Source organism: Gorilla gorilla, chromosome 22 (assembly GCF_029281585.2).
Source record: "Gorilla gorilla gorilla isolate KB3781 chromosome 22, NHGRI_mGorGor1-v2.1_pri, whole genome shotgun sequence".
Taxonomy (NCBI): domain Eukaryota; kingdom Metazoa; phylum Chordata; class Mammalia; order Primates; family Hominidae; genus Gorilla; species Gorilla gorilla.
In genome coordinates, this window is record NC_073246.2 from 43,274,760 (window position 1) to 43,300,335 (window position 25,576).

At 47.3% G+C, this 25,576-nt stretch overlaps 1 protein-coding gene across 24 annotated transcripts in view; it reads left to right on the forward strand.

Moving 5' to 3' along the window:
• The window catches only part of MX2 (MX dynamin like GTPase 2), a 48,088-nt gene extending 24,306 nt beyond the window's left edge, over window positions 1–23,782 (forward strand). For all 24 annotated transcript variants that reach the window (XM_019017898.4, XM_063702577.1, XM_055373624.2 and 21 more), the window contains 9 exons: window positions 5,143–5,281; window positions 10,152–10,350; window positions 12,191–12,269; window positions 13,476–13,598; window positions 13,775–13,916; window positions 16,561–16,719; window positions 17,861–17,937; window positions 21,587–21,841; window positions 22,834–23,782. In XM_019017898.4, the coding sequence (XP_018873443.2) occupies window positions 5,143–5,281; window positions 10,152–10,350; window positions 12,191–12,269; window positions 13,476–13,598; window positions 13,775–13,916; window positions 16,561–16,719; window positions 17,861–17,937; window positions 21,587–21,841; window positions 22,834–23,076 (1,416 nt within the window). In that variant the 3' untranslated portion in view covers window positions 23,077–23,782. The remainder of the gene's footprint in view (window positions 1–5,142; window positions 5,282–10,151; window positions 10,351–12,190; window positions 12,270–13,475; window positions 13,599–13,774; window positions 13,917–16,560; window positions 16,720–17,860; window positions 17,938–21,586; window positions 21,842–22,833) is intronic.
• Window positions 23,783–25,576: the final 1,794 nt, after the last annotated feature.

The window sequence follows — 25,576 nt, forward strand, 5'->3', positions numbered from 1 at the left end:
CAGTTCCCCTGCACACGCTCTCTTGACTGCTGCTATGTAAGATGTGCCTTTGCTCCTCCCTTCCATCATGCTTCTGAGGCCTCCCCAGCCATGTGGAACTGTGAGTCCATTAGACCTCTTTTTCTGTACAAATTTCGCTGTCTCTGGTATGTCTTTATGAGCAGTGTGAGAACAGACTAATGCAGCCACTCTATTTAGAGGCCACTATAGAGCTATTAATTGGCCTAATTTCAATATTGTGGTGCCTCAGGGAATAGAGAGAGGGAGAGAGGCTGGGGAGCCGTCATAACACAGGCAACATTTATTAAGTTATCTATCTTATATGGGCCTGCTCCATAGCACCCCAAAACAATTATAATAAAAACATCCAAAATTGATAATCACATATCACCATAACAGATAGAATAATAATGAAAAAGTTGGAAATAGCACAAAAATTACCAGACACAGAGGCAGAAAGTGAATATATGCTGTTGTGAAAAGTGGCACCAATAGGCTTGGTCAGCTCAGAGCTGCCACAAACCTTTGATTTGTTTAAAAAAAAAAGAAATAAAAATAAAGATAAAGGCTGGGTGCAGTGGCTCACACCTGTAATCCCAGCACTTTGAGAGGCCGAGGCGGGTAGATCACCTGAGGTCAGGAGTTTGTGCCTGTAATCCCAGGAGGCTGAGGCAGGAGAATCACTCGAACCCGGGAGGCGGAGCTTGCAGTGAGCTGAGATCGCGCCACTGCACTACAGCCTGGGCGACAGAGTAATACTCCATCTCAAAAAAAAAAAAAAAAAAAAAATCTGCAAAGCACAATAAAGCGAAGCACAATGAAAGGAGGTTTTCCCGTGCACACTCCCTCCACATCTGAGCCTTCTCAGGTATAAGTGCTGCCTTCAAGAGAGAAAAAAATTTATGCTTTCTTAGAGCAAACTGCATGAGAGAACAGGGTCACAGGAGTTTAGAGGAGCAATGAAAACGGTCATTGTGGCTGTGAGAGGCTGGGAGTGTGAAGGAGTAGGGAGTAAGAACTGTTATGGCAGAGGGAGAATTCAGATCAAGACCAGTCTGGGACTCCATCCCCAAACATCTCCTTCTCCATCACCTTCCCACCCTCCTTGGCCCCCTGTAGTCTGTCCTAGACCTCTCTCCTGCAGATCGGGGCCTCCAGGTCCCACAGGCTCCCTGGAGCCCCAGGGCCCTGCCCTACCCAACCTGGCTGAGGCCTCCAGGTGGCCTGTCTGAGCACCAGGAAGCCACTGTTGGGAATTCCTCGATTCTTTGACATTGTCCTCCACGTTCCTGGGCTTGTGAAGGAACATCCTTCTCCACGTTCCTGGAACTTCAGCCCTTGCTTGGCTCAGGAGCCTGAACTCCCCAGGATGTCCAGGAGTGTCCAAAGGAGAGAATAGAGTCACAGGTTCTTAGTTTCTGTTTCTGGTTGCGCCAGTAAAGCCCCTTCCTCATCCCACTTTTCCACTTACTACTAAAGACAGAAACCAAAAACCATGGCTTCAGGCTGCTAAAAACCTAAAACAAAACAGAACAACAACAACAACAAAATAAGGCAGGTTGGACAAGCTTAGTCATAGAGTCAAAGCTTCCTGCACACAATCGTGTGCCTTTCTGGAGTCCTACCACCCTTTCCCTTCATATTTTTGTGTCTCTTCTCAGATTCTTCATTGTCTTTGATTTCCAGAGGCAGTGCCAAGGTCAGACTGCTGGTCATGTGTACCCTGTCTTCCTCCCCTCCTCATCTTCCTGAGAACTCATGGAAATCTTAGCTCCTCCAGCAAGAACACATGTGTCTTTCATTTGAAAGATTCATGCCTCTCCTCCATGTGAAAGCTGATTAATGCTCATAAGGAAGGGGGTGGGCTCTATTCTTGGCCGATTTGTCTCCCCAGACTGTCCCTGTGAAAGGTCTTTCTGTATTCACGGTCTCATTGTACGGCTCCACTTCCCCAGCAACAAGTGCTTGGCAGTGTTCACCCACCAAATGTGTTAGTTTTCAAATGCAATTGATCACTTTCTCCTTCTTGAAAGTCTTCTTCGCTGGCATCTGGGCACATTGACCCTGGTTCTTTCTCTCCCTCCTGTTGGTCTCTCCTTAAGTGAATTCTTCCTCACTTCCCTGACCTCCAAATGTTGCAATGCCCTAGAGATCCATTCTTCCCATTGAAAACTCTCCCTGCTATGTCCCTGGACTACAGTCCAGTCTCATGACTGTAAATACCACTTCAGCGATTTCTAAATCATTATTTCAAGCCCAGCTCTCTTCCCTGAAATCCAGGCTCCTATCTCCAGCTGCTGATTCACCAGTGCCCTTTGAGCATCTAATCAGTACACAAACTCAGTGGGTCCAAGCAACACCCGATCTTCCCCCCAGTATCTGCTGGCCCCATAGACATCCCCATTTCAGACAGTGGCACCTCCACCCTCCCAGTGGCTCAGGCCATGACCACTGGGGTCAGCCCTCCCTTTTCTCCTCCTCTCACACGACACGTCCAGTCCACCTACAAAGCCTGCTGGCTCTGCTTCAAATAACACGCCCAGGCCCACGTCTCCTCCCACTTCCACCAGCACCCTCACCTAAGCTGCTGCTATCGTGAACCTGGGTTACCGCCTCTGCTGGCCTCCTGCTGGGTTTCTCTGCCTCTGCCCTTCCCGGCAGCACCCATCCCAAGAATGTTTCCCACACAGCTCTTGTGTTTTAAGGCACAAGTCAGATGCTATCATCCTTAAAGTTCCCCAGCGGCTCCCATGTCAATCAGTGTAAAATTCCAAGGTCCCATGCGATCCAATCCCCCTACTTCATGGACCACATTTCCTGTCACTGCGCCTTGGCCCCTCGCTCCACCCTACCACATCCGGGTTCTGCGGCCCTTGGTCCCTCCGGCCCACTTTTGCCTGGACTCTTGCGTGTGCACGCACGCTTCCCACTGCCCAGTGCTCTGCCCGCATGGCTCTCCGCAGAGGGCATCCTTCATTCCTCGCGGGTTTCTGCTGCAGGGCTGCCCTACCTGGGCTGCCTTGCCTGACACACTGTTCCCGGTGCCTGGCCCTTTCAATTCCACTTGCCCTCCCTGATATGTCTCCATTGTGTTTATTGCCTGTCTCCCCTCCTGGGCTGTAAGGCTCTGGGGGCGTATGCTCAATGCCGAGTCTCTGAACCCCAGGATGGGCCCCACACCTGGTGGGCACTGCTAATGTTTGCTGCATGCACATAACGTGCTCTTTATGGCCACCCCCTCTCCAGGCAAACTGTTCTGGGGAGCATTTTCACTCTCTGATATCCTACATGAATGCACATGAGTGAGTGTGCATTAAATACAGTGATTCCCAGCCCAAAGCTTTTGTACCCCCAGGGGACACTGGCAATGTCGGGACATCTTTTTGCTTGTCATAACTCAGGTAAGGGGTAGGGTTTGCTAGTGGTTTGGATGCTACTGGTATCCAGTGGGTAAAGGCCACAGAGTCTGCTGGACAGCTTACAATGCCTAGGATGGCCACCATGGCAGAGTCATCCTTCTGAATTGTCAACAGTGCTGGAAGGAGAGCTGGAGAACCCTGGGCTGTGTGGTCTGTTTGCCTGCAGACATCAACAGGACAGCCCCATGGGTGTAGCAAAGGGAATAAGCACACAAGCAAGAAGAGAGTTTTCAACTTAAGGACGATCAACATTAAAACTTGTTCAGAAGTAAAACATCTATTATTCAATGATTAGTAAAGCAGAAAATAAAGTCAAAAAAAAAAAAAAAAAAACTTGTTCAGAAAGGTTGCTTAAGGCCAGGTGCTGTGGCTCATGCCTGTAATCCCAGCACTTTGGGAGGCCGAGGTGAGCAGATTACTTGAGGCCAGGAGTTCAAGACCAACCTGGGCAAGGTAGCAAGACCCTGTCTCTACAAAAATAAAAAATTAAAAAATTAACCAGGCATGGTGGTGCATGCCTGTAGTTCCAGCTACTCGGGAGGCTGAAGTGGGAAAAACACTTGAGTCCAGGAGTTTAAGATTGGGGTGAGTCGTGATTGTACCACTGCACTCCAGCCTGGGCAGCAGAGCAAGACCATGTCTCAGTAAGTACATACGTACATACATACATGCATACACACATGCATACATGCATACATACATACATACATACATACATGCATGCATACATAAAAATTAAGATTGCTTATAACTTTAGCCAGTTAAGTTTTCTCCTGGCCGAGGCTTCATTGGGCCTGTTTGTATTTGATGATTTTATTTGACTCCAGTGCTCAATTTCTTCTGTGTTGTCAGCTCGGGCTAATGGGACACAGAATGGCTCATTTTTGGCTGTGCAGTTTTCTGTCTTCTGTGCACAACTTAAAATAATTATATGGGGCATTGTCTGAGCACAACTATATGTAAATTGTGCCAAAATATAAGGAACTGTGTCCCAAGGTGCCAGCTTTTTCCTTGTCTGTTTGTATTGTTGTTGAGAAAAATAATATTAAAAGTTGGCATTTTAAGGCATATGTTGCCTACATCTCCATTTTGCCTACACATTCTAATAAGTTTTATTAGATTTCTCTTATTTGATTGAACTAGACCCCTTCCAAGAACAAATCGCAGGTAAAAAGTCACTAATATTAGAAATAAACATGTGGAGATATTCTCCATGGGAAGCATCTGAGGTCCCTGCCTCTGGGGAACTGTGTGGGGAGCAGGCATTGCTCTCTGAGCACCTGCTGCCTGGGCTCCACGCTAGACTCTGCATGGGGACACCAGGACAGAGAAGATGTCACCGCTGGCCGCAAAGGCATCTCTGGGCTTCTGAGTCAGATACAACATACACACAAGTCACTCTAAGAGAAGGCAGGATCTCCAAGGCATCTCGGGCGAGATCTAGAGGGGAGGCAGGGGTTGTACTTGGTTGCAGGAATCAGGGTGTCTTCAGGAAAGAAGACACGCCAGCCGTGGGCTTTGAAGGACAAGTGGGAGGTCATCAGAGACCAGGGCAGGGTCGCCGGGGCAGGCGTTCCCAGGACGGGGCTCGGCCCAGCAAAGCCCAGAGTCACACTGTGGGACAATGTTGACTTTGCGCCATCATGCCTGCCTGCCTGGCCATGCTGCTGCGTGACCAGAAGTGAGACGTGTGCTCTTTCTTTGTGCGATTCTTTGGCATCAGATCAAGGCTCTCATCAAGAAGTACATCCAGAGGCAGCAGACGATCAACTTGGTGGTGGTTCCCTGTAACGTGGACATTGCCACCACGGAGGCGCTGAGCATGGCCCATGAGGTGGACCCGGAAGGGGACAGGACCATCGGTAAGAGGAAAGAACCAAGTGGCCGGGTGCGGTGGCTCAAGCCTGTAATCCCAGCACTTTGGGAGGCCAAGACGGGCGGATCACGAGGTCAGGAGATTGAGACCATCCTGGCTAATCCGGTGAAACCTCGTCTCCACTAAAAATACAAAAAAATTAGTCGGGCATGGTGGCTGGTGCCTGTAGTCCCAGCTACTCGGGAGGCTGAGGCAGGAGAATGGCTTGAACCCGGGAGGCGGAGCTTGCAGTGAGCCGAGATCATGCCACTGCACTCCAGCTTGGGCGACAGAGCAAGACTCCATCTCAAAAAAAAAAAAAAAAAAAAAAAAAAGAACCAAGCTTCCAGGGCATCCAGGGCATGGGAAGGGAGGGAGGGATGCCGCACGTCTTTGGAAGATCCTGGAACGTATCATATGCCAGTGTGTCCTGCGCTGAATACAAGTGCTATTGTTCTTGTTCCGTAGGAATGGCTTATTGAGGACTGAAATAGGTAATATCATCTGCCCAGTAGATGGACCTGAGCATGTCAACAAAGTTAACACTGAAGAAAAGAAAGGAAAAAAAAAATTTTTCTGAAAAAAAGGATCTATTTGAATATTAACATCTCCAAGGAAACTTAGTACTACTTTTTAATAGTCAGTTTTCTGGTCCTCTCATCGCCATAAACTCAGATAATCAACAGTTATCAATAAATATTAGCTTTTTTTTTTTTTTTTGAGACAGAGTTTCGCTCTATCCCCCAGACTGAAGTGCAGTGGCATGATCTAGGCTCACTGTAACCTCTGCCTCCTGGGTTCAATTCTCCTGCCTCAGCCTCCCAAGTAGCTGAGACTACGTGCACATGCCATCACGCCTGGCTAATTTTTATATTTTCAGTGGAGACGGGGTTTCACTGTGTTGGCCAGGCAGGTGTCAAACTCCCAATCTCAGGTGATCCACCCACCTCAGCCTCCCAAGGTGCTGGGATTCCAGGTGTGAACCACAGCTCCCAGCCAGCTATTATTATTATAAATTCAGTCAATCAATAGTCATGGGATATACACGTTCTGCTCTTAGTACAGCCCAAAACAATATTGTAAAATAAATGCACGTTTTCTTTTTCTTTTTTTTTTTTTTAACTTGGGATATTTTATTTTATTGTTAACTTTTGTTTTAGGTTCAGGGGTACATGTGCAGGATGTGCAGGTTTGTTACATGGTAAACTTGTATCATGGGGGTTTGTTGTACAGATGATTTCATCACGCAGGTATCAAGCCTAGTACCTATTATTTATTTTTTCTGCTCCTCTCCCTCCTCCACCTTCTGACAGACCCTAGTGTCTGTTGTTCCCCTCTACGTGTTCATGTGTTCTCATCCTTTAGCTCCCACTTATAAGTGAGAACATGTGGCATTTGGTTTTCTGTTCCTGGGTTAGTTTACTAAGGATAATGGCCTCCAGATCCATCCCACAGAAATGCAAATTTTCTATGCATTCTAGGTCAAATATAGAAATAGAGAAAAGTGTTCTAGGCTTAAAAGAGAAACAGACCCATGTCCATAGCAGCATTATCCACAATAGCCCAAAGGTGGGAGCAGCCCAACTGTTTACAGATGGTTGGATGGATAAATAAAACGTGGCATTTACGTAAAACAATATTATTTAGCCTCAAAAAGGAGGGAAATTCTGAAGCACACAACAACATGAGTGAACTTCAAGGACATTATGCTAAGTGAAATTCCAGTAAGAAAAGGACTAACACTGGGTGATTCTACCTTATTTGAGGTCCCTAGAGTAGTCGGACTCATACAGACAAAGTAGAATGGTGGTTGCCCAAGACTGGAGGGTGGGGAAGTGGGAAATTGTTGTTCAATGGGTGAAGAGCTTTAGTTTGGGAAGATGAAAAAGTTCTGGAGTTGGACGGTGGTGATGGTTACACAACAATGTAAATGTACTTAATTACAGCGAACTATAAACTGGCTAAAATAGGAAAATTCACTTTACGTACACTTTATTACCATTTTTGTAAAGAAATTTTTTTAAAAAAAAACAAGGTAGCTAAAGACAGAGCGGGGGGAGCATCCTATTTTTATGAGTTGAATTATTCCCTTGCAGACTTGAGTTACGTGTATTTTATAATTCTTTTAAAAAGGAAATTGAGGCCGGGCATGTTGGCTCATGCCTGCAATCCCAGCACTTTGGGGGGCCAAGGCGGGTGGATCACCTGAGGTCAGGAGTTCGAGACCACCCTGGCCAACACGGTGAAACCCCGTCTCTACTAAAAATACAAAAAATTAGCCGGGCGTGGTGGCACAGGCCTGTAATCCCAGCTACTTGGGAGGCTGAGGCACGAGAATCGCTTGAACCTGAGACGAAGTTTGCAGTGAGCCGAGATTGCACCACTGCACTCCAGCCTGGTGACAGAGTGAGATTCTGTCTCAAAAAAGCAAAAAAAAAAAAAAAAAGAAAGAAAAGAAAAAAAAAGAAAATTGAATGACTACATAATACTTCCAAAGGATGAGAATAGAGCAAATTTGATTATAATATAACAGTGGCTTAGAGAATATCAAGTTTCAAAAAGAACAGTGGGTCAATATTTTCAGGCCCTCACTAAGCTGGTTCCCCACCTGTCCATTGCTAAATGGACGTTGTCTACTCCCTTGGCTTCAGCCGAGCTCCTGTGACCTCTTAAGACAGAGACTGCTCCTGTCGAGGTCACCCACACCCTCTGCACTGAGGAGCACATGGTCACGTCTCTGTCCTTGCCTCTCCTTTCTCAGCAGCAGTCACCCCAGTTGCCCACTCCCTCCTTCCTGAACCTCCCTCCTTCCTGAACCTCCCTCCTTCCTTCACCATTCTCTCTCTCGGGTCGCTTCCGTCACTGGCCAGCTGGAAGTCACATTCTTAGACTCCTTGTCTCCATGCCTCTTCAATTCTCACGCCTCTAAGTATGGAAAACTTGGTTCTGGGCTCTCCTTCTATCAACGCATCATCACATTAAGTGATCTTATCCGGCTGTGGTTTGTAATCCCATCTACACGCCAGTGACTCCCAAATCTGTATCTCTAACCCTGACCTTGCTTAACTGGACAACTCCATTTGGCTGTCTGGCCAATGTCTCCAGTTAAACGTGACCAAAACAGAACTCTTGGTTTCGCACTCCATCCTGATTCTCCTCCTCTCCAAGGCTTCCCCACCTCATTCACAGAACCCGTCCGCCCACCCAGTTCTAAAGCCAAATCAAAGAGTCCCACTTGAGTCCTTCTCCCCTTGCCTCCAAGTCTAATGTATCTGAAGTCCTGGTGACTCTGCCTCCAAAACGGGTGCCAAATCCATCCACTGCTCTCCATCCCCGCTGTCACTGCCTAGACCAAGCCACCATGGTCTCCTGCCTGGACTGCTCAAACATTCTCCTGCTGTTCGAGCACTCACCTTGCCCATGGCAGTGCCCTCTCCACTGGCCTCCAGACATGTCAGTCGGGTCATGCCCCTCTCTGTTTACATTCTCTCCTGCTGCCATCTCACATGCATATAAACCCCGGACTCCTTTATCTAGAAAGCAGAGCCCCAGGTGACCTGGCCCTGCCTGCCTCTCTGATCTCAGTTCCCACCGCTCTCTGCCTTGCTCATGACCCTCCAATATGGCTCTGCCATCCCTGCTCCCTCTCAGCCAGGGTCTGGAGTGCTCCTTCTCCATCCCCACTAGGCTGACTCCTCCCTTCATTCAGATGTCAGTCCAAATGTTGCCTTCTGAGAGAGGCCCTCCCTGTCCACCCAACTTCAGACTACATCACGCACCTCTGCCCACAGTCATTTGCCAGCGCGTCACTTTATGTTAACTCTCTGCATAGCCCTTATCAATATCCATTCTTCTTTATTTCTTGTATATTACTAGATTAATTTATCTGGAAAGAGAGGTTCAAGAATAGTAGACCAGATAGCCAGACTTACCCACAAATTAAAACGAAGGACAAAATAGCGGAAGATAACGCCGGGCACGGTGGCTCATGCCTGTAATCCCAACACTTTGGGAGGCTGAGGTGGGTGGATCATGAGGTCAGGAGTTTGAGACCAGCCTGGCCAACATGGTGAAACCTCATCTCTACTAAAAATACAAAAATTAGCTGGTTGTGGTAGCACACGCCTGTAGTCCCCGCTACTCAGGAGGCTGAGGCAGGAGAATCACTTGAACCGGGGAGGCGGAGGTTGAAGTGAGCCACTGCACTCCAGCCTGGGCAACAGAGCGAGACTCCATCTCAAAAAAGAAAGAGAGAGAGAGAGAATGGAAGGGAGGAAGGAAAGAAGGAAGGAAGGAAAGAAGGAAGAAAGAAAAGTGCTTTTCAACATACACAAACAAGAAATGCAGTGGCAATTTGACACTCAAGCAACGTAAACAAAAAAGAGCACTTGGAATTCAAAGTTTTCAATCCAGTGCAAGCAGGAAGGAGTGGGGACAGAGGAGGGGGAGAGGAAAGTGGGAAGGAGGAGATCAGAGGAGGTGCCCACAAGAGGGAGCAGAGTGAGTCTGTTCAGGAGACACTAGAGAGGGACTCCCCTCAGTAGGGAACAAGGCATTCTTGGAAACACGGTGCATGGAGCCAGTCCATTCTAACCATGCATGCTGCCTTAGTGCTGGGCACCCAGTAGGCATCCAAGAAATATTTGTTAAGTCAACTATCCAGGACACTGAATGAACTGAGTGAGAGGGTGAGATAGCGAGCCAATAGAAATCCAAAGAAGAGGGGCAATGAGGGAATGAGGATGGAATGAGGCACTGGAGGATCAAGACTGCAGAAGACCCTGTTGGCCAAAAAAGGAGCCCATAGTCCAGTAGGAGTCAAACCTGTTTGAGGGGATCACTGACCTTTCCATTTCCCTTATTTAACCATCTCACAGGTATCCTGACCAAACCAGATCTAATGGACAGGGGCACTGAGAAAAGCGTCATGAATGTGGTGCGGAACCTCACGTACCCCCTCAAGAAGGGCTACATGATCGTGAAGTGCCGGGGCCAGCAGGAGATCACAAACAGGCTGAGCTTGGCAGAGGCAACCAAGAAAGAAATTACATTCTTTCAAACACATCCATATTTCAGGTGAGACTCTTCAGGAAAGCCCTGGAATTAGACTCCATGAAAGCCAGCCCATCTGCAAGAGTTGGCCCAGATCATGACCAAAGTGTATGCACAAATTATACAAGGTAGTATAACCTAGCCTCACCTGATTTTTGTGCTAGATTTCTTGGCTTATTTAGACAAATTATTGTTTCTTAGATTCTAATGATGGTGCTGATTAAAAACTGGAATGTGTCGTGACATAAAGCGTAGAACTCTTTGGTTTCCCAAAATGTTTTCACTTCCTTTCTGATTTGAGTCCTTATATTAAGAGATACATAAGGCAGGTGAAGTTTCTCCCATTTCCATGGATAAGAATAATGAGGTCAAACAAATAGTGAGTGGGAACAGGACTGAACACAGAGTCAGTCCTAACTAACTTCCAGAAACCCGTGTGTACCACTGTAAATGGCACACAGGAAAACCTGCTCGATGGAACTCTCCGTGTTTTTAGAGCCTCCAGTGCCCACAGTCATTTGCCAGAATATCACTTGTTTTTATTAAATAGAAATTTAATAATAACTGGCTTTATTAAATAGAAATTATGCTATAGAGACTCTGTAGTTTGTAGGACGCTGGGATTGTTCCCATTGAATGGAGCACTTTTCCCCTTCGTTCTGGAACTTGTTGTTCCTGAATGATCCAGGAGCACAGAGGTCCTGGAGACCTCTGTGAAGGAGAGCTAATGGGAAAACAGCGAATTTGGGCCGAGTAGGTCTACGGCTTGCTAACTATGTGATCTTACAATATGGGCCACCTTCTCTGAATTTTGGCTTTCCCATCTTCTCCAGGGGATCCTACTACTGCCTCACAAGATTGTGGTTAGGATTACATAACACGACATACACAAAGGTCTTGAGCGCCAACAGCCAGCACTCAGTAAACACCACCCGGTTCCTTCTTTCTTCCTCTCTGCTCCTGCTCTGAGTGGATGAAACATACTGTTTTCAATAGCACTGGAGGACATGAGGAGAAGAAAACTCTCCTCCTTGAGCTGGGAGAAGATTTCAAAATAATCAGGCCCATGGTTCTCCATGCTGAGTGAGCAGCAGACTCTCTGGAGAGTTCCTTAAAATTGCGCTAGCTCTGTCCTGCTCTGCCCTGAGGTCGGGGGAGGTGCCCAAGACTTCCTGCTTCTAACAGGTTCCTCCTGGTTGAGGCTAATGTTGCCAGTCCAGGGACCTCCCTTTGCAAACTGCTTCTCAAGGTCTTTGGGAAATCTGAAATCCTTGCATGCCTGCTTGCTGGAAGCCGGCCCTTGCAGTAAGAGGCACTGGCAGTGCTGGGGAATAATCCTGAGTGCTTCATCCTAAATTCCTGCTATTGGCAAACATGCTGCAGCCACGCTGCCTGCTGTGTGGCTGCAGCAAGCAAATGCAGCAAGCTGCTTAACCTTTCTGTGTCTCAGCCTTTCTTGCTCTAAAGTGGGTTGTTAAATGACTAAATGTGTTAATATTTATAAAGCCCTTAGATTGGTGCCTGGCACTTAGTAAGCACCGTATAAACTTTTATGATGAGAAATAAAATACTAATCTGGGCAACTCACTTAATCTCCATGAGCCTGGGTTTGTTTTCCTGTATCTAAGATGACCTACCTCATGAGTTTGTGGGGATGATAGAAAGGGAGGAGGGAAGGAAGCTTCCTGGCCCACGGTTGCCTGGGTGCAGGCTGGTGGCAAGTGTCTTTCTTATGCACCACTTGGCTTTTCTGATGGCACGTGTTGCCCCGGGGAGCTGGGCTCACCTACCACGCACAAAGTCCGGTACTAGAAAGATGGTACATAAGTCCTTCCTGAATGCATGAATGTCTGTCTCATTTCAGAGTTCTCCTGGAGGAGGGGTCAGCCACGGTTCCCCGACTGGCAGAAAGACTTACCACTGAACTCATCATGCACATCCAAGTGAGCCACGTGGGTTGGGTGACAAGTCATCAATACAGCATGCCCAAGTCACTCTCTTGGCCTGGAGTTGGCTAAGATGCCCCACTGATCTGTCCAACCAAGCAAACAAGTACCCTCTGAACACTGTCTCACTCACTGTCACAGGCTCACTGGAAGAACTTCCAAATTGGGGAAGCAATAAGTACATAGTATTACAACAAATGTTTGAATTGGTCAACAGGGGGGGAAAAAAAAGAGAAGGAAACAGTTTAGCAATATAAAAAGGAGTGACCACTGAGAGAGCAAGTTTTCTTTTTTCAATATGTTGTTAATACTTCCTGGTATAAAAATTTTTTCTTGCCAGGCATGGTGGCTCATGCCTGTAATCCCAGCACTTTGGGAGGCTAAAGCCAGTGGATCACCTGAGGTCAAGAGTTCGAGACCAGCCTAACCAACATGGAGAAACTCCATCTCTACTAAAAATACAAAATTAGCTGGGCATGGTGGCACATGCCTGTAATCCCAGCTACTGGGGAGGCTGAGGCAGGAGAATCGCTTGAACCCAGAAGGTGGAGGTTGTGGTGAGCCAAGATCGTGCCATTGCACTCCAGCCTGGGCAACAACAGCAAAATTCCATCTAAAAAAAAAAAATTTCTTCTAGCCTCAAACTTCTAAGAAATAATTGGTTTGTAAGAAATAAGTCCATTTTTATGGATTCTCAAAAGCAGACAACTACAGACAAGGGCCTCATGACATCATCAATTATAGAAAAACTTTGGTTTGGCGGCTATTGAGAAATCGAATATTTTTAGTGCTTGCCTAAACCTTCACAAATGAGGCCAAGCAACATGGGAAGATTTAAGTGTACCCTTAGAGCAAGGATGATTCCAGATCCCAGGACTTGGCCCATGCTAAATTGTATATCAGACAAAAGCAATGACTTACTTGAGCCAGGAAGCACATACTCAAAGAAAATTTGGTTAGAAGGAGCCAGTGGTTCTCCAACTTTAAGGCACACAAGAATTACCTGGAAAGTTTGTTACAATTAGATTCCACCAGTCAAGGTGGCTTACACATGTAATCCCAGCACTTTGGGAGGCTGGGGCAGGTGGGTCAAAAATTCCAGATCTTCCTGAATGCTTTAAAGGGCTCCTACTCATATACCAAAGAAATCAGTTGGCCAATCTCTTAAGCCTCAGTTTGATTGTTTGCAATTGTTTTGTTTAGAAATCGCTTCCGTTGTTAGAAGAACAAATAAGGGAGAGCCACCAGAAGGCGACCGAGGAGCTGCGGCGTTGCGGGGCTGACATCCCCAGCCAGGAAGCCGACAAGATGTTCTTTCTAATTGAGGTGAGGATTTCCGCAGGACTCCACGTGACACTGCATCCTTCCCTGGTGGCCCCGCAGCTGCCCTTCCCCTTCTTCACCCATGAGATGAGGTGGGCGGGTGGACATCTCCTTGCAACGCCGGTCCCAGTTCTTTCATATGATTTCCGCAAAGACTATTGACTTTATATCATTTTCAGAAAATCAAGATGTTTAATCAGGACATCGAAAAGTTAGTAGAAGGAGAAGAAGTTGTAAGGGAGAATGAGACCCGTTTATACAACAAAATCAGAGAGGATTTTAAAAACTGGGTAGGCATACTTGCAACTAATACCCAAAAAGGTAAGTTCTGGGCAGGGCTCCCTGCAAAACAGGGTGGTATTTACCCAGACCAGAGGCTATGTCCAGCACATGATAAGTGTGCCAAGAGTGGAACATGCCCATCCAAGGCCGTGGAACCCTTGGTAATCAGCAACTGTCTCTCAACGAACAAAACCCAGAAATACGGGGCATCGACCTCAGCAACTCAACACAGGGCAATTCCACTGCCTCTGATGTCCTCGTGTCTTGATTTTGTTTTGTTTTGTTGAGACAGGGTCTCCCTCTGTTGCCTAGGCTGGAGTGTAGTGGCATAATCATGACTCACTGCAGCCTCAACCTCCCAGGCTCAAGTGATCCTCCCACCTCAGCCTCCTGAGTAGTTGGGACCACAGGCATGAACCACCATACCCAGATAATTTTTGTACTTTTTTGTAGAGACAGGTTTTCACCACCATTGCTCAGGCTGCTCTTGAACTCCTAGGCTAAAGCAATCCACCTGTCTTAGCCTCCCAAAGTGCTGGGATTATAGATGTGAGCCACTGTGCCTGGCCTTGCTTCTTGGTTTTGAGGCTAAATGGCATTCCATGCCCACCTGAGGAATTCGCAGAGCAGCCCAGGGTACCTCAGGGCCGCTATCCTGAGTGCCTGGAGGGAAGCCTGTGCCCAAAGCAGGGGTCCAGATGCCTCTGGGGGCCAGCCCCACATGAAGGCTCTCCAGCCACTGTTGAATTGAGTGCACAGCTGCCAGCTGGCCATGGTGCCTGTTGTGGACACACCAGGCACGGAGCCTTCATTAGTAGCAGCTAAACATCAGCTTGGTAGAAAAAGTGACCTGGGATACTTATTTATTTTGGTGGCATTGAGACAGAGCTCAGCATGGGTGCCAGGGGACCAGGGGAGGGGGGAATCCACATGAAATCGTTTACCATCTCCCCCTCTGGAAGGTCTGGGGTGTGATGATCTGGTTTTAGCAATAAGTAAAGGATAGATGAAGTAGCAGTTCTTTAACTGCTAAAATGTGCCCAGATCACCCAAACAATTCCACTCATCCCAATCCCCCTTCTCTTTGCCCCTAATTCAAGATCAGAGAGATTCCTGGTTTGACAAGAGCCTGCTGGCTTCACCTGGCAAAGTTCTGATTCCCATGTGCTCCAGCCCAGGTTCCAGTAGGGCGTGTGTGTGTGTATGTGTGTGTCCATTTTCACACAGCTATAAAAAACTACCTGAGACTGGGTAATTTATAAAGAAAGGAGGTTTAATGGACTCACAGTTCCACATGGCTAGGGAGGCCTCAGAAAACTTACAATCATAGCAGAAAGCAAAGGAGAAGCAGGCACCTTCTTTCCAAGGTGGCAGGAGAAAGAGCAAGGAAGAGCTGCCAAACACTTTATTTATTTATTTATTTATTTATTTATTTTGAGACGGAGTTTCACTCTTGTTGCCCAGGCTGGAGAGCAGTGGTGTGATCTCGGCTCACTGCAACCTCAGCCTCCCAGGTTCAAGCAATTCTCCTGTGTCAGTCTTCCAAGTAGCTGGGATTACAGTTGTGTGCCACCACACCCAGCTGATTTTTATACCTTTAGTAGAGATGGGGTTTTGCCACGTTGACCAGGCTGGTCTCGAATTCCTGACCTCAGGTGATCTGCCCTCCTCTGCCTCCCAAAATGCTGGGATTACAGGCATGAGCCACTGCTCCCAGCCCCTAAACACTTTTAAACTATCAGATCCTGTGAGAACTCACTTACCATCATGAGAGCAGCATGAGAAAAACCACCCCCATGACCTAATCACCTCCCACCAGGTTGCTCTCTTGACACATGGGGATTACAATTTGAGATGAGATTTGGATGGGGACACAGAGCCAAACACAATTTGAGATGAGATTTGGTTGGGGACACAGAGTCAAACACAATTTGAGATGAGATTTGGTTGGGGACACAGAGCCAAACCATCTCATTGTGTGTGTGCTGTTGTGTTTTTGTTCTGGCACTTGGAGAAAACAGCACTGTTTACCTCCGTGGAAAGATCCCTCCAATGGTAAACTGTGGCTGTATGCTTGGGAGGTAAGGGGTACAAGATTAAGTTTCCATATTCATTTAGCTGATCAGATTTTTGTGTTTAGTTTTATTTTTATTTTTCAGATTACAGGCTCTTGCTGTCACCTAGGCTGGAGCACAGTGGTGTGATCACTCCCAAATAGCTGGGACTAAAGGCACATACCACCATGCCTGGCTCATCTTTTTTTATTTTTGTAGAGACAGGATCTTGTTACGTTGCCCAGGCTGGTCTCGGACTCCTGGCCTCAAGTGATCCTCCCACCTTGACCTCCCAAAGTGATGATATTACAGGTGTGAGCCACCACACCTAGTTTCTAATCAGGTTTTTTTTTTTTTCCTACCAGTTAGAAACAATAACTTCTCTCTTGGGATGATGACTTTCAATTGAAACACATTTTCATAGAATAAGATTTTTTTTCCCCCAAAAGTCAGTATTTCTTAAACTCCTGTTATTAGACCATGAATATTTTTCTCATTGTGAACAAAACTCCACTTTGGAACATTGCCTCTGCGTACAGTGGGGAGCAAGACTTTGTAAAACTGTTGCTAGCTTTACGACGTCTGCAGAATTATCAGAATTCACCATGGAGGTCTGTTTGATGTTGCAGTTAAAAATATTATCCACGAAGAAGTTGAAAAATATGAAAAGCAGTATCGAGGCAAGGAGCTTCTGGGATTTGTCAACTACAAGACATTTGAGATCATCGTGCATCAGTACATCCAGCAGCTGGTGGAGCCCGCCCTTAGCATGCTCCAGAAAGCCATGGGTGAGGACTTTCAAGCAGGACTCCCAAACCATCACTCTCATACCTTCCATAGACCCCAGTGCCTTGGAGGGAGAGATTGGAATGGAGTTACCAAATGCAGCCTGCAGACACGCTCACTGGTGTGCTAGATTGCTACTCTGTGCAGTCTGTGAGCCAGCAGCACTGGCAAGGCCTGGGAGCTGGCCAGAGCTACAGATTCTGCCCTTCTGCCTGAGAACTCGTACTGAGGTTTCCAGGAGATGGGGAAGCACACTGAGTGCCATAGGCATTCCATCACTGTCCTTCAAACACGTGGAGGAGGCGGGGAAGATAGTTTCTCTTGTCTTTGGGAGGCAGGCAGAGGGTGCACATGTACTTCATCTGTATCATACGCAGCCCCCAACACAGCCGCGTAAGGAAGCGGTCCCCAGTCTTTATGGCACCAGAGACTGCTTTCATGGAAGACAATTTTTCCACAGACCAGTGAGGGGTAAGAAGGATGGCTCTGGGATGAGTCAACTGCATTGCATTTATTGTGCCCTTTATTTCTATTATTATTACATTGTAATATATAATGAAATAATTACACAGCTCACCATAATGTAGAATCCTCATTATGGTGGGAGCCCTCAGCTTGTCTTCCTGCAACTAGACTGTCCCATCTGGGGGTGATGGGAGACAGTGACAGATCGTCAGGCATTAGATTCTCATAAGGAACACGCAACCTAGATCCCTCGCACTTGCAGTTCACAACAGGGTTTGTGCTCCTGTGAGAATCTAGTGCTACCGCAGATCTGAAAAGAGGTGGGGCTCAGGCAGCAGTGCTCACTAGCTCACTGCACACCTCCTGCCAGACACGGACTGGAACTGGTCCAGCCTGGGAGTTGGGGACCGCTGATGTAAGGAATAGTCAGAGGCTAACATGCACACAGGCACGGGAAATGGACAGGACCTGCCCAGGCTGCATGAGGGCTGGATTGTATGTCCCTGGAATGATGTCCCACCCTCTCCTATTGCGGTTTGCAGGTCTAGGGAACTCAGTCTCCTGGAATGGGTCAGTGTATCATCAGTCATCCTCCCTGTGTCTTTAACCAGTTTTATTTCTGCTTGCATTTTACTGATGTTTTCTTCTTCTTCTTCTCCTTTTTTTTTTTTTGGTCAGAAATTATCCGGCAAGCTTTCATTAACGTGGCCAAAAAACATTTTGGCGAATTTTTCAACCTTAACCAAACTGTTCAGGTAAGCAGAGTTCACTTGCTAGTCACCTGGACCACTGGCTGTTTAACCTTGAGAGAAGCTGGATATTCACTGTCATTTGGAACCATGAGGCCAGGGATGTAATGGCAGGCTGGCGGGGCTGGCAGGGCTGGCGGGGCTGGTGGAGCTGGTGACTCCAGGAGCACCTGCCTGCCTGGCTTCTGCTCAGGAGGCGGCTTCACTCCCCAGGAGAAATGAAATGAGGCCCGTGCCCTGCCATCTGTTCTGCACGACCTTACGCAGGACGTGGGGCTCCACCGAGGACTGGCTGGTAGGCTGAATCTTTTTCAAGCATAAAGCACGGCATTGTTTACTAGTCCTACTCCCAAACGTGTATGTTTGACTCAAAGATGTTGCCGTAGCTCTGTGGGTTTCTACTTAGCAACTCTTCCCCCGAGTTACCTTCAGCAAAGGCCAGAGAGGGCATGTGGCACTTGGGCTGTAGATAAAATTCCTCTTCTGCCCAGGCCTGGGCTGGTGGATTGAAATCTCATTCCGTAGTGCAGGCAAGCAGGAAGGACAATTTCTGTCATTTTTCCGCCATTTAAATTAATTTCTTCTTTCACCCTTTTTGCCTGTTGGTGAAAATTAAATCCCAGTTCTGACTCCCGCCCACTTTCTCAGGGGCTGTGTCTGAGTCCCGGGTGCCTGCTCATGGGGTGGGTGACCTGCCTGGTCCCCAGTCACCAAGATGTCCATTGTCCTTCCCGGGCCTTGGTCCCCTTGGTCCCTGAGCTCCTGCCCAGCCCCGCCGGGACACAGGAGGCACTCGGCTGCAGGCCCAACTGCTCTGGGCCATGGGAACTCTGGCATCCACCAAGGGCCTTCACCTCTTTTGTGCTGCCCTTGGATAGACACAGCCTTGCAGCAGCTCCCGGCTCCTCACCAGGGACTGCCATGGCCTGCACACTGCCCTCAGCCACAACAGAGCCTGGGGGGCTCGCTGCCTCCTGTGTCACAAATCTTGAGGAGTGCGGCACAGGCCACTTCTGCTCCCAGAGGGTCTACTGTCCTTTGTTGTGTAGACCGAAAGTGACTGAGGCAGATCTGCCTTGATCCGAGATTTATTTTGCCCAGGTCGAGGATGTACCTGGGAAAAAGAAATACAAGTTCCAGTGCTATCTGTGACCTGTGCTTTTCCTAAGAGGGTTTAGGGGAACTTCAGTATTTAAAAAGGAAAGAGCGAGCAGGTGGGGAAGAAAGAAGGAAGGAGGGTAGGCAATGAGGCAGTGAGGCAGAGGTCACCCTCGTGTAAGGCTCTGACCAGCACTCAGTGAATCTATGTGTTAAATGTGAAAAGAAAGGTGTGGAGAGAAAGTCAATCATGCATTCATCTCGCGCTCAGTAAATCTACATTTTACATCGGATAAAGTGCGCATGTGAAATCACAGCTTCTGTTTGGGAACAAAAGAAAGGCAGTTAACTTTCCCTTTAGTATAGTAAGTTTGGGGTCCCAAGAATCTATTTTTCTTTCACAGTTGTCACATATACTCAGAAAAAAAAAAAAAAAGAAAAAGAAAAAAAAAAAGAGAAAGAACAAACAAACCAGCACCTGTGAAACTTCACCTCTGAAACTCACTCTCTCACTCTCAAGCCACTGCTTCTGCCTTCAGTTTTAAAAAGTCTATTTGAAGCTCAAAAGCCTAGGCCAGGTGTGGTGGTTCACACCTGTAATCCTAGCACTTTGGGAGGCTGAGGCGGGCAGATCCCTTAAGGTCAGGAGTTCAAGACCAGCCTGGCCAACCCGGTGAAACCCTTGTCTCTACTAAAAATACAAAAATTAGCCAGAAATCACTTGAACCTGGGAGGCGGAGGTTGCAGTGAGTCGAGATTGTGCCACTGCACTGCAGCCTGGGTAACAAAGAGAGACTCCATCTCAAAAAGAAAAAAAAGAAGAAAAAGAAACTCAAAGCCAGGACATGACAGTCTTAGTTCAAGCGTCTATCACAAAGTCCCACAGACTGGATGTGTCTTATTAACAATAAAAATTTGTTTCTCATGGTTGTGGAGGCTGGGAGCCTGAGATCAGTGTGTGGGCATGGTCAGGTGGCAGTGAGGGCTCTCTTTCAGGTTGCGGATGGCCACCACCTTCTTGTGTATCCTCACACGGTGGAAAGAGTGCTGGGGTTCCTTTATAAGGGCCTCAGTCACATTCATGAGGCTCTACCCTCATGACTAATTGCCTCCCACTTCCCAATACCATTACCTTCCTACTTTGGTTTCAACATGTAAATTGGGGGGCGAGGGACACAAATGTTCAGTCCGTGGCAGTGACCCTGTGACCCCCCTTCTCTGCTACATCACCTCTTTCTTTCCTTTTTTTTTTGAGATGGAGTCTCACTCTGTCACCCAGGCTAGAGTGCAATAGCGCCATCTCGGCTCACTGCAACATCTGCCTCCTAGGTTCAAGTGATTCTCCTGCCTCAGCCTCCCAAGTAGCTGGGATTACAAGCGCCTGCCACCACACCTGGCTAATTTGTGCATTTTTAGTGAGATGGGGGTTTCGTCATTTGGCCAAGCTGGTCTCAAACTCCTGACCTCAGGTGACCCACCTGCCTCAGCCTCCCAAAGTGCTGGGATTACAGGAATGAGCCATCGCACCCGGCCTTTTTGAGACTTAGTTTCGCTCTTGTCGTCCAGACTGGAGTGCAATGGCATGATAGCTCACTGCAACCTCTGCCTCCCAGGTTCAAGCCATTCTCCTGCCTCAGCCTCCCAAGTAGCTGGGATTACAAGCGCCTGCCACCACACCTGGCTAATTTGTGTATTTTTAGTGAGATGGGGGTTTCATCATTTGGCCAAGCTGGTCTCAAACTCCTGACCTCAGGTGACCCACCTGCCTCAGCCTCCCAAAGTGCTGGGATTACAGGAATGAGCCATCGCACCCGGCCTTTTTGAGACTTAGTTTCGCTCTTGTCGTCCAGACTGGAGTGCAATGGCATGATAGCTCACTGCAACCTCTGCCTCCCAGGTTCAAGCCATTCTCCTGCCTCAGCCTCCCAAGTAGCTGGGATTACAGGCATGTGCCACCACGCCCAGCTAATTTTGTATTTTTAGTAGAGATGAGGTTTCACGATGTTGGCCAGGTTGGTCTTGAGCTCCTGACCTCAAGTGATCCACCCTCCTTGGCCTCCCAAAGTGCTGGGATTATAGGCATGAGCCACCATGCCCAGCCAACCTCTTTCTTCCTTGACTGCAAGGGTGATGTAGGAGTCCTGGGATTCCTGGGAAACAGGTATATCACACTATTATCCCAGTGTTCGTCAGCACTGGAACCATTCTAGCAGAAGTAGCACCCCAGGAATGACTGACACCGTCCCAACAGTATGGACTAAGCCTGTTCCTGATGAAGGGGCAGAAAGCTGGTGGTGTAGGAGGGACTGGGGATGGCCAGAGAGGAAGAAAGGGCAGGAGAGAAGGTATGTCGCGAGTGGGGAGTGAGGAAACCGGGTTCATAAGGACAGAAAGGGCGAAGTGGGACTTTCTAAAAATCATCATTTCAAGTCTCAGGACTTCTTTGACTATGGATTCGTTTGATTTCTGAGTTCAACATAATAGTACTTCCAAATTTGTTTAAGCCAACAGGAAAGAAGAAAAAGAAGTAATGTGTTTGTCTTTTTTATCTAACCAGAGCAAGATTGAAGACATAAAAGTGAAACACACAGCAAAGGCAGAAAACATGATCCAACTTCAGTTCAGAATGGAGCAGATGGTTTTTTGTCAAGATCAGATTTACAGTGTTGTTCTGAAGAAAGTCCGAGAAGAGATTTTTAACCCTCTGGGGACGCCTTCACAGAATATGAAGTTGAACTCTCATTTTCCCAGTAATGAGTCTTCAGTTTCCTCCTTTACTGAAATAGGCATCCACCTGAATGCCTACTTCTTGGTGAGTTCCCGGCGGGGCAGGAGCCGTGCTCTCTGGCATTTGCAGAGCTGAGTAGGGGCTATGCTAACCTAGAGAGGCTTTGCTGAGGGAAAGAGGGAGGGACCACTACAATGTATTAAGCCCTTCTGTACTATGATAAACTACTTATATATTTTCTCATTTATAATTTTAGGTGAACCCTGTGAAGGCACTTTTAATTAATTTGCCCACAATCAATTTTTAAAGTGGCAGAGCGTGTACTCAAAATTAATTCTGACCCCAAAATTGCTTATCTTTCTTATGCGGTCCATGAATTACAAAATTACTATGATCAGAATACAGCAAAGTACAACAAACGTCAACGATAGTGACTATAAACTAGCTTTCCTTGGTGTTCAGAAGGCACTAACATGCCACACTTGCCAGCCCCACAAGATAGGAATGAAATTTCCTTTCCCTAGATTTTGTGACCCAATGAACTTTTTGGCCTCTGACTGTCTATCCAATATGCAAGTATCACTGTTCCCAGGAAGAAAAAATAGCTTTTAAACTGCAAAGACACCCACCTCCCGAAGCCCTTTCTCAATCAGAATAGAGTGGTTTCCCAGCCATGGGCACCTGGCTGCCAGGCATACTGGCTATGCCTATAAAGAAGGAATGAGGGGAGGATTCGAAACGGCCCTGGTGCATACCCAGAAGGGAGCCAGGGGAGTCCTGGGCTGGGGGAGTTTCTCCAGCAGGGAGGAGCTGTGGGGATGCCCAGAGGTGTTATGGGCTTGCTAGCCTACCAGGGGGCTTCTTAGTGCTAGAGGGAATGCCTGGAAGTAAAGAGGGGTCAGCGCAAATAGAACCTTCATGGGGCTTGATGCTGACCACTGGAGTGGAGGTGGGCGAGACCACCAGGGCTTCGCAAGGCAACCATGTGCGCCTCCAGGAACTCCATGCCTTCTCTCTGCAACCACAGGCCTTGGGCTGAGACCACTCCAGCAAACCCTTCTTTCTCCCTCTTCCAGGAAACCAGCAAACGTCTCGCCAACCAGATCCCATTTATAATTCAGTATTTTATGCTCCGAGAGAATGGTGACTCCTTGCAGAAAGCCATGATGCAGATACTACAGGAAAAAAATCGCTATTCCTGGCTGCTTCAAGAGCAGAGTGAGACCGCTACCAAGAGAAGAATCCTTAAGGAGAGAATTTACCGGCTCACTCAGGCACGACACGCACTCTGTCAATTCTCCAGCAAAGAGATCCATTGAAGGGCGGCGATGCCTGTGGTTGTTTTCTTGTGCGTACTCATTCATTCAAAGGGGAGTTGGTGCAGGATGCCGCTTCTGCTTTGGGGCCAGACTCTTCTGTCACTATCAGTGTCCATCTCTACTGTACTCCCTCAGCATCAGAGCATGCATCAGGGGTCCACACAGGCTCAGCTCTCTCCACCACCCAGCTCTTCCCTGACCTTCACGAAGGGATGGCTCTCCAGTCCTTGGGTCCTGTAGCACACAGTTACAGTGTCCTAAGATACTGCTATCATTCTTCGCTAATTTGTATTTGTATTCCCTTCCCCCTACAAGATTATGAGACCCCAGAGGGGGAAGGTCTGGGTCAAATTCTTCTTTTGTATGTCCAGTCTCTTGCACAGTACCTGCAGCATTGTAACTGCTTAATAAATGACATCTCACTGAACGAATGAGTGCTGTGTAAGTGATGGAGATACCTGAGGCTATTGCTCAAGCCCAGGCCTTGGACATTTAGTGACTGTTAGCCGGTCCCTTTCAGATCCAGTGGCCATGCCCCCTGCTTCCCATGGTTCACTGTCATTGTGTTTCCCAGCCTCTCCACTCCCCCGCCAGAAAGGAGCCTGAGTGATTCTCTTTTCTTCTTGTTTCCCTGATTATGATGAGCTTCCATTGCTCTGTTAAGTCTTGAAGAGGAATTTAATAAAGCAAAGAAACTTTCTAAAAATGTAGCCAGGTTCAGTGACTCATACCTGTAATCCCAGTGACTCTGGAGACTGAAGCAGAAGGATCACTAGAGCCCAGGAGTTCAAGACCAGACTGGGCAACACAGGGAGACCCTGTCTCTAAAAAAATTTGTTTGTAAGTAGCCAGACATGGTGGTGCACACCTGTAGTCCCAGCCACTCAGGTGGCTGGAGCAGGAGGATCCCTTGAGCCCAGGATTTTGAGGCTGCAGTGAGCCATGACTGCACCATGCACTACAGCCTGGGTGACAGAGTGAGAGTGAGACTCTGTCTCTGAATACACACACACACACACACACACAGAGAGAGAGAGAGAACTTCACACCAGTGATCATCATTATGGGTAATTTTCTTCTTCATGTTTTCCTGTATGTTTCAAATGATGAACATATAGATTCCTTAATAAAAAGACAATAGAATAAATATCATTGCTGATTTGTTTTAAAACCCAAGTTTGAGATGGAAAGAGTGCCTCAAAAACATTCAGCTTTGTTCAGGGGTACAGACGAGAAAGATTACATGAATTTCTTTCTTCATTTGCTGTAAAAGATGTTGGAAAAGAAAGTTCGAGTCAAAAATCACAGCTTGACCAGCATCCCCAAGAGCTCTCTTGCAGAGGTCTCTTTGATTTGTGTTCAGATGCTAGTGTATTAGTCTGCTATAGCTGCCATAACAAATATCACATGCTGGGTGGCTTAAGCTACAGAAATTTATTTCCTCCCACCTCCAGAGGCTGGAAGTGTCTGAGATCAAAGTGTTGCTAGTTTGGTTTCTCCTGAGGTTTCTCTCCTTGGCTTGCAGACTGCCACCTTCTCACCAGGCCTATGCTTGGCCTCTCTCTTTTCTCTTACAAGGATCCCAGTCCTCTTGAATCAGGTCCCCACCCTTAGGGCTTCATTTAAGCTTGATCACCTCTTTAAAGACCCTACCTCCAAATGCAGTCACATTGGGAGTTAAGGCGTCAGCATATGAATTTGAGGGTGGGGGCATAATTTGTTCCATTACAGCAAGTAAGAAAATAGACGTGTGCATTCTGAACACAAAACTCGAGCAATGACCAAAAACTTGGAAAAAGGTATCTCTAATTCAAAAGGCAGCAGATCTGGCCTGAAGCAAACCAGATGATCATGGAAAGGCTGACATTGATCGATTGCTTGCAATCCTCCAAACGTGGAATTTGGGAATATGTTCCAGTTATCTATTGCTGTGTAACAATCACCCCAAAACTTAATGGCTTAAAACAGCAGATGTATTCTTTCTCTGGATTCTGTGGGAAGTCTGTGTTGTTCCTCTGTGTGTCTCACCTGGGCTCACCCATGCATCACAGTCACACAGAAGCTGGACAAGGCTGGGAGGTCCAAGGGAGCCTCACTCTTCAAACTACATTTCCATAAGGAACACTTGGGTTTCATTAGCACTGATTTCCAAAAGTAAGAATGTCAACCTAAAAGGAAGAAGCTGGCTATTTTTTTTTTTTTCAGAGAGAAAATGGTGGGGAAGAGGCAGGACTAATGTGCAGTTTCCACTTGGATGGATAGAACAGCATGTGGAGATTCACATTGTGAGCTTTTTCTCCAAGAACCACCACAGGAACATACCAGGAAAACCAAAAGAATTCACAGACCCTTTGAAAGAAGTGGATTGTCACTGCAAACACTGTGAGACAGCCGAAAAACTGTGGGCACCCGAAATGTAAGAGGGGAAAGCATCTCCAAACACACATCCTCACTGGAGAACCCAAAAATCCAGATCATAGGGGAAGGATTTAACAGTATC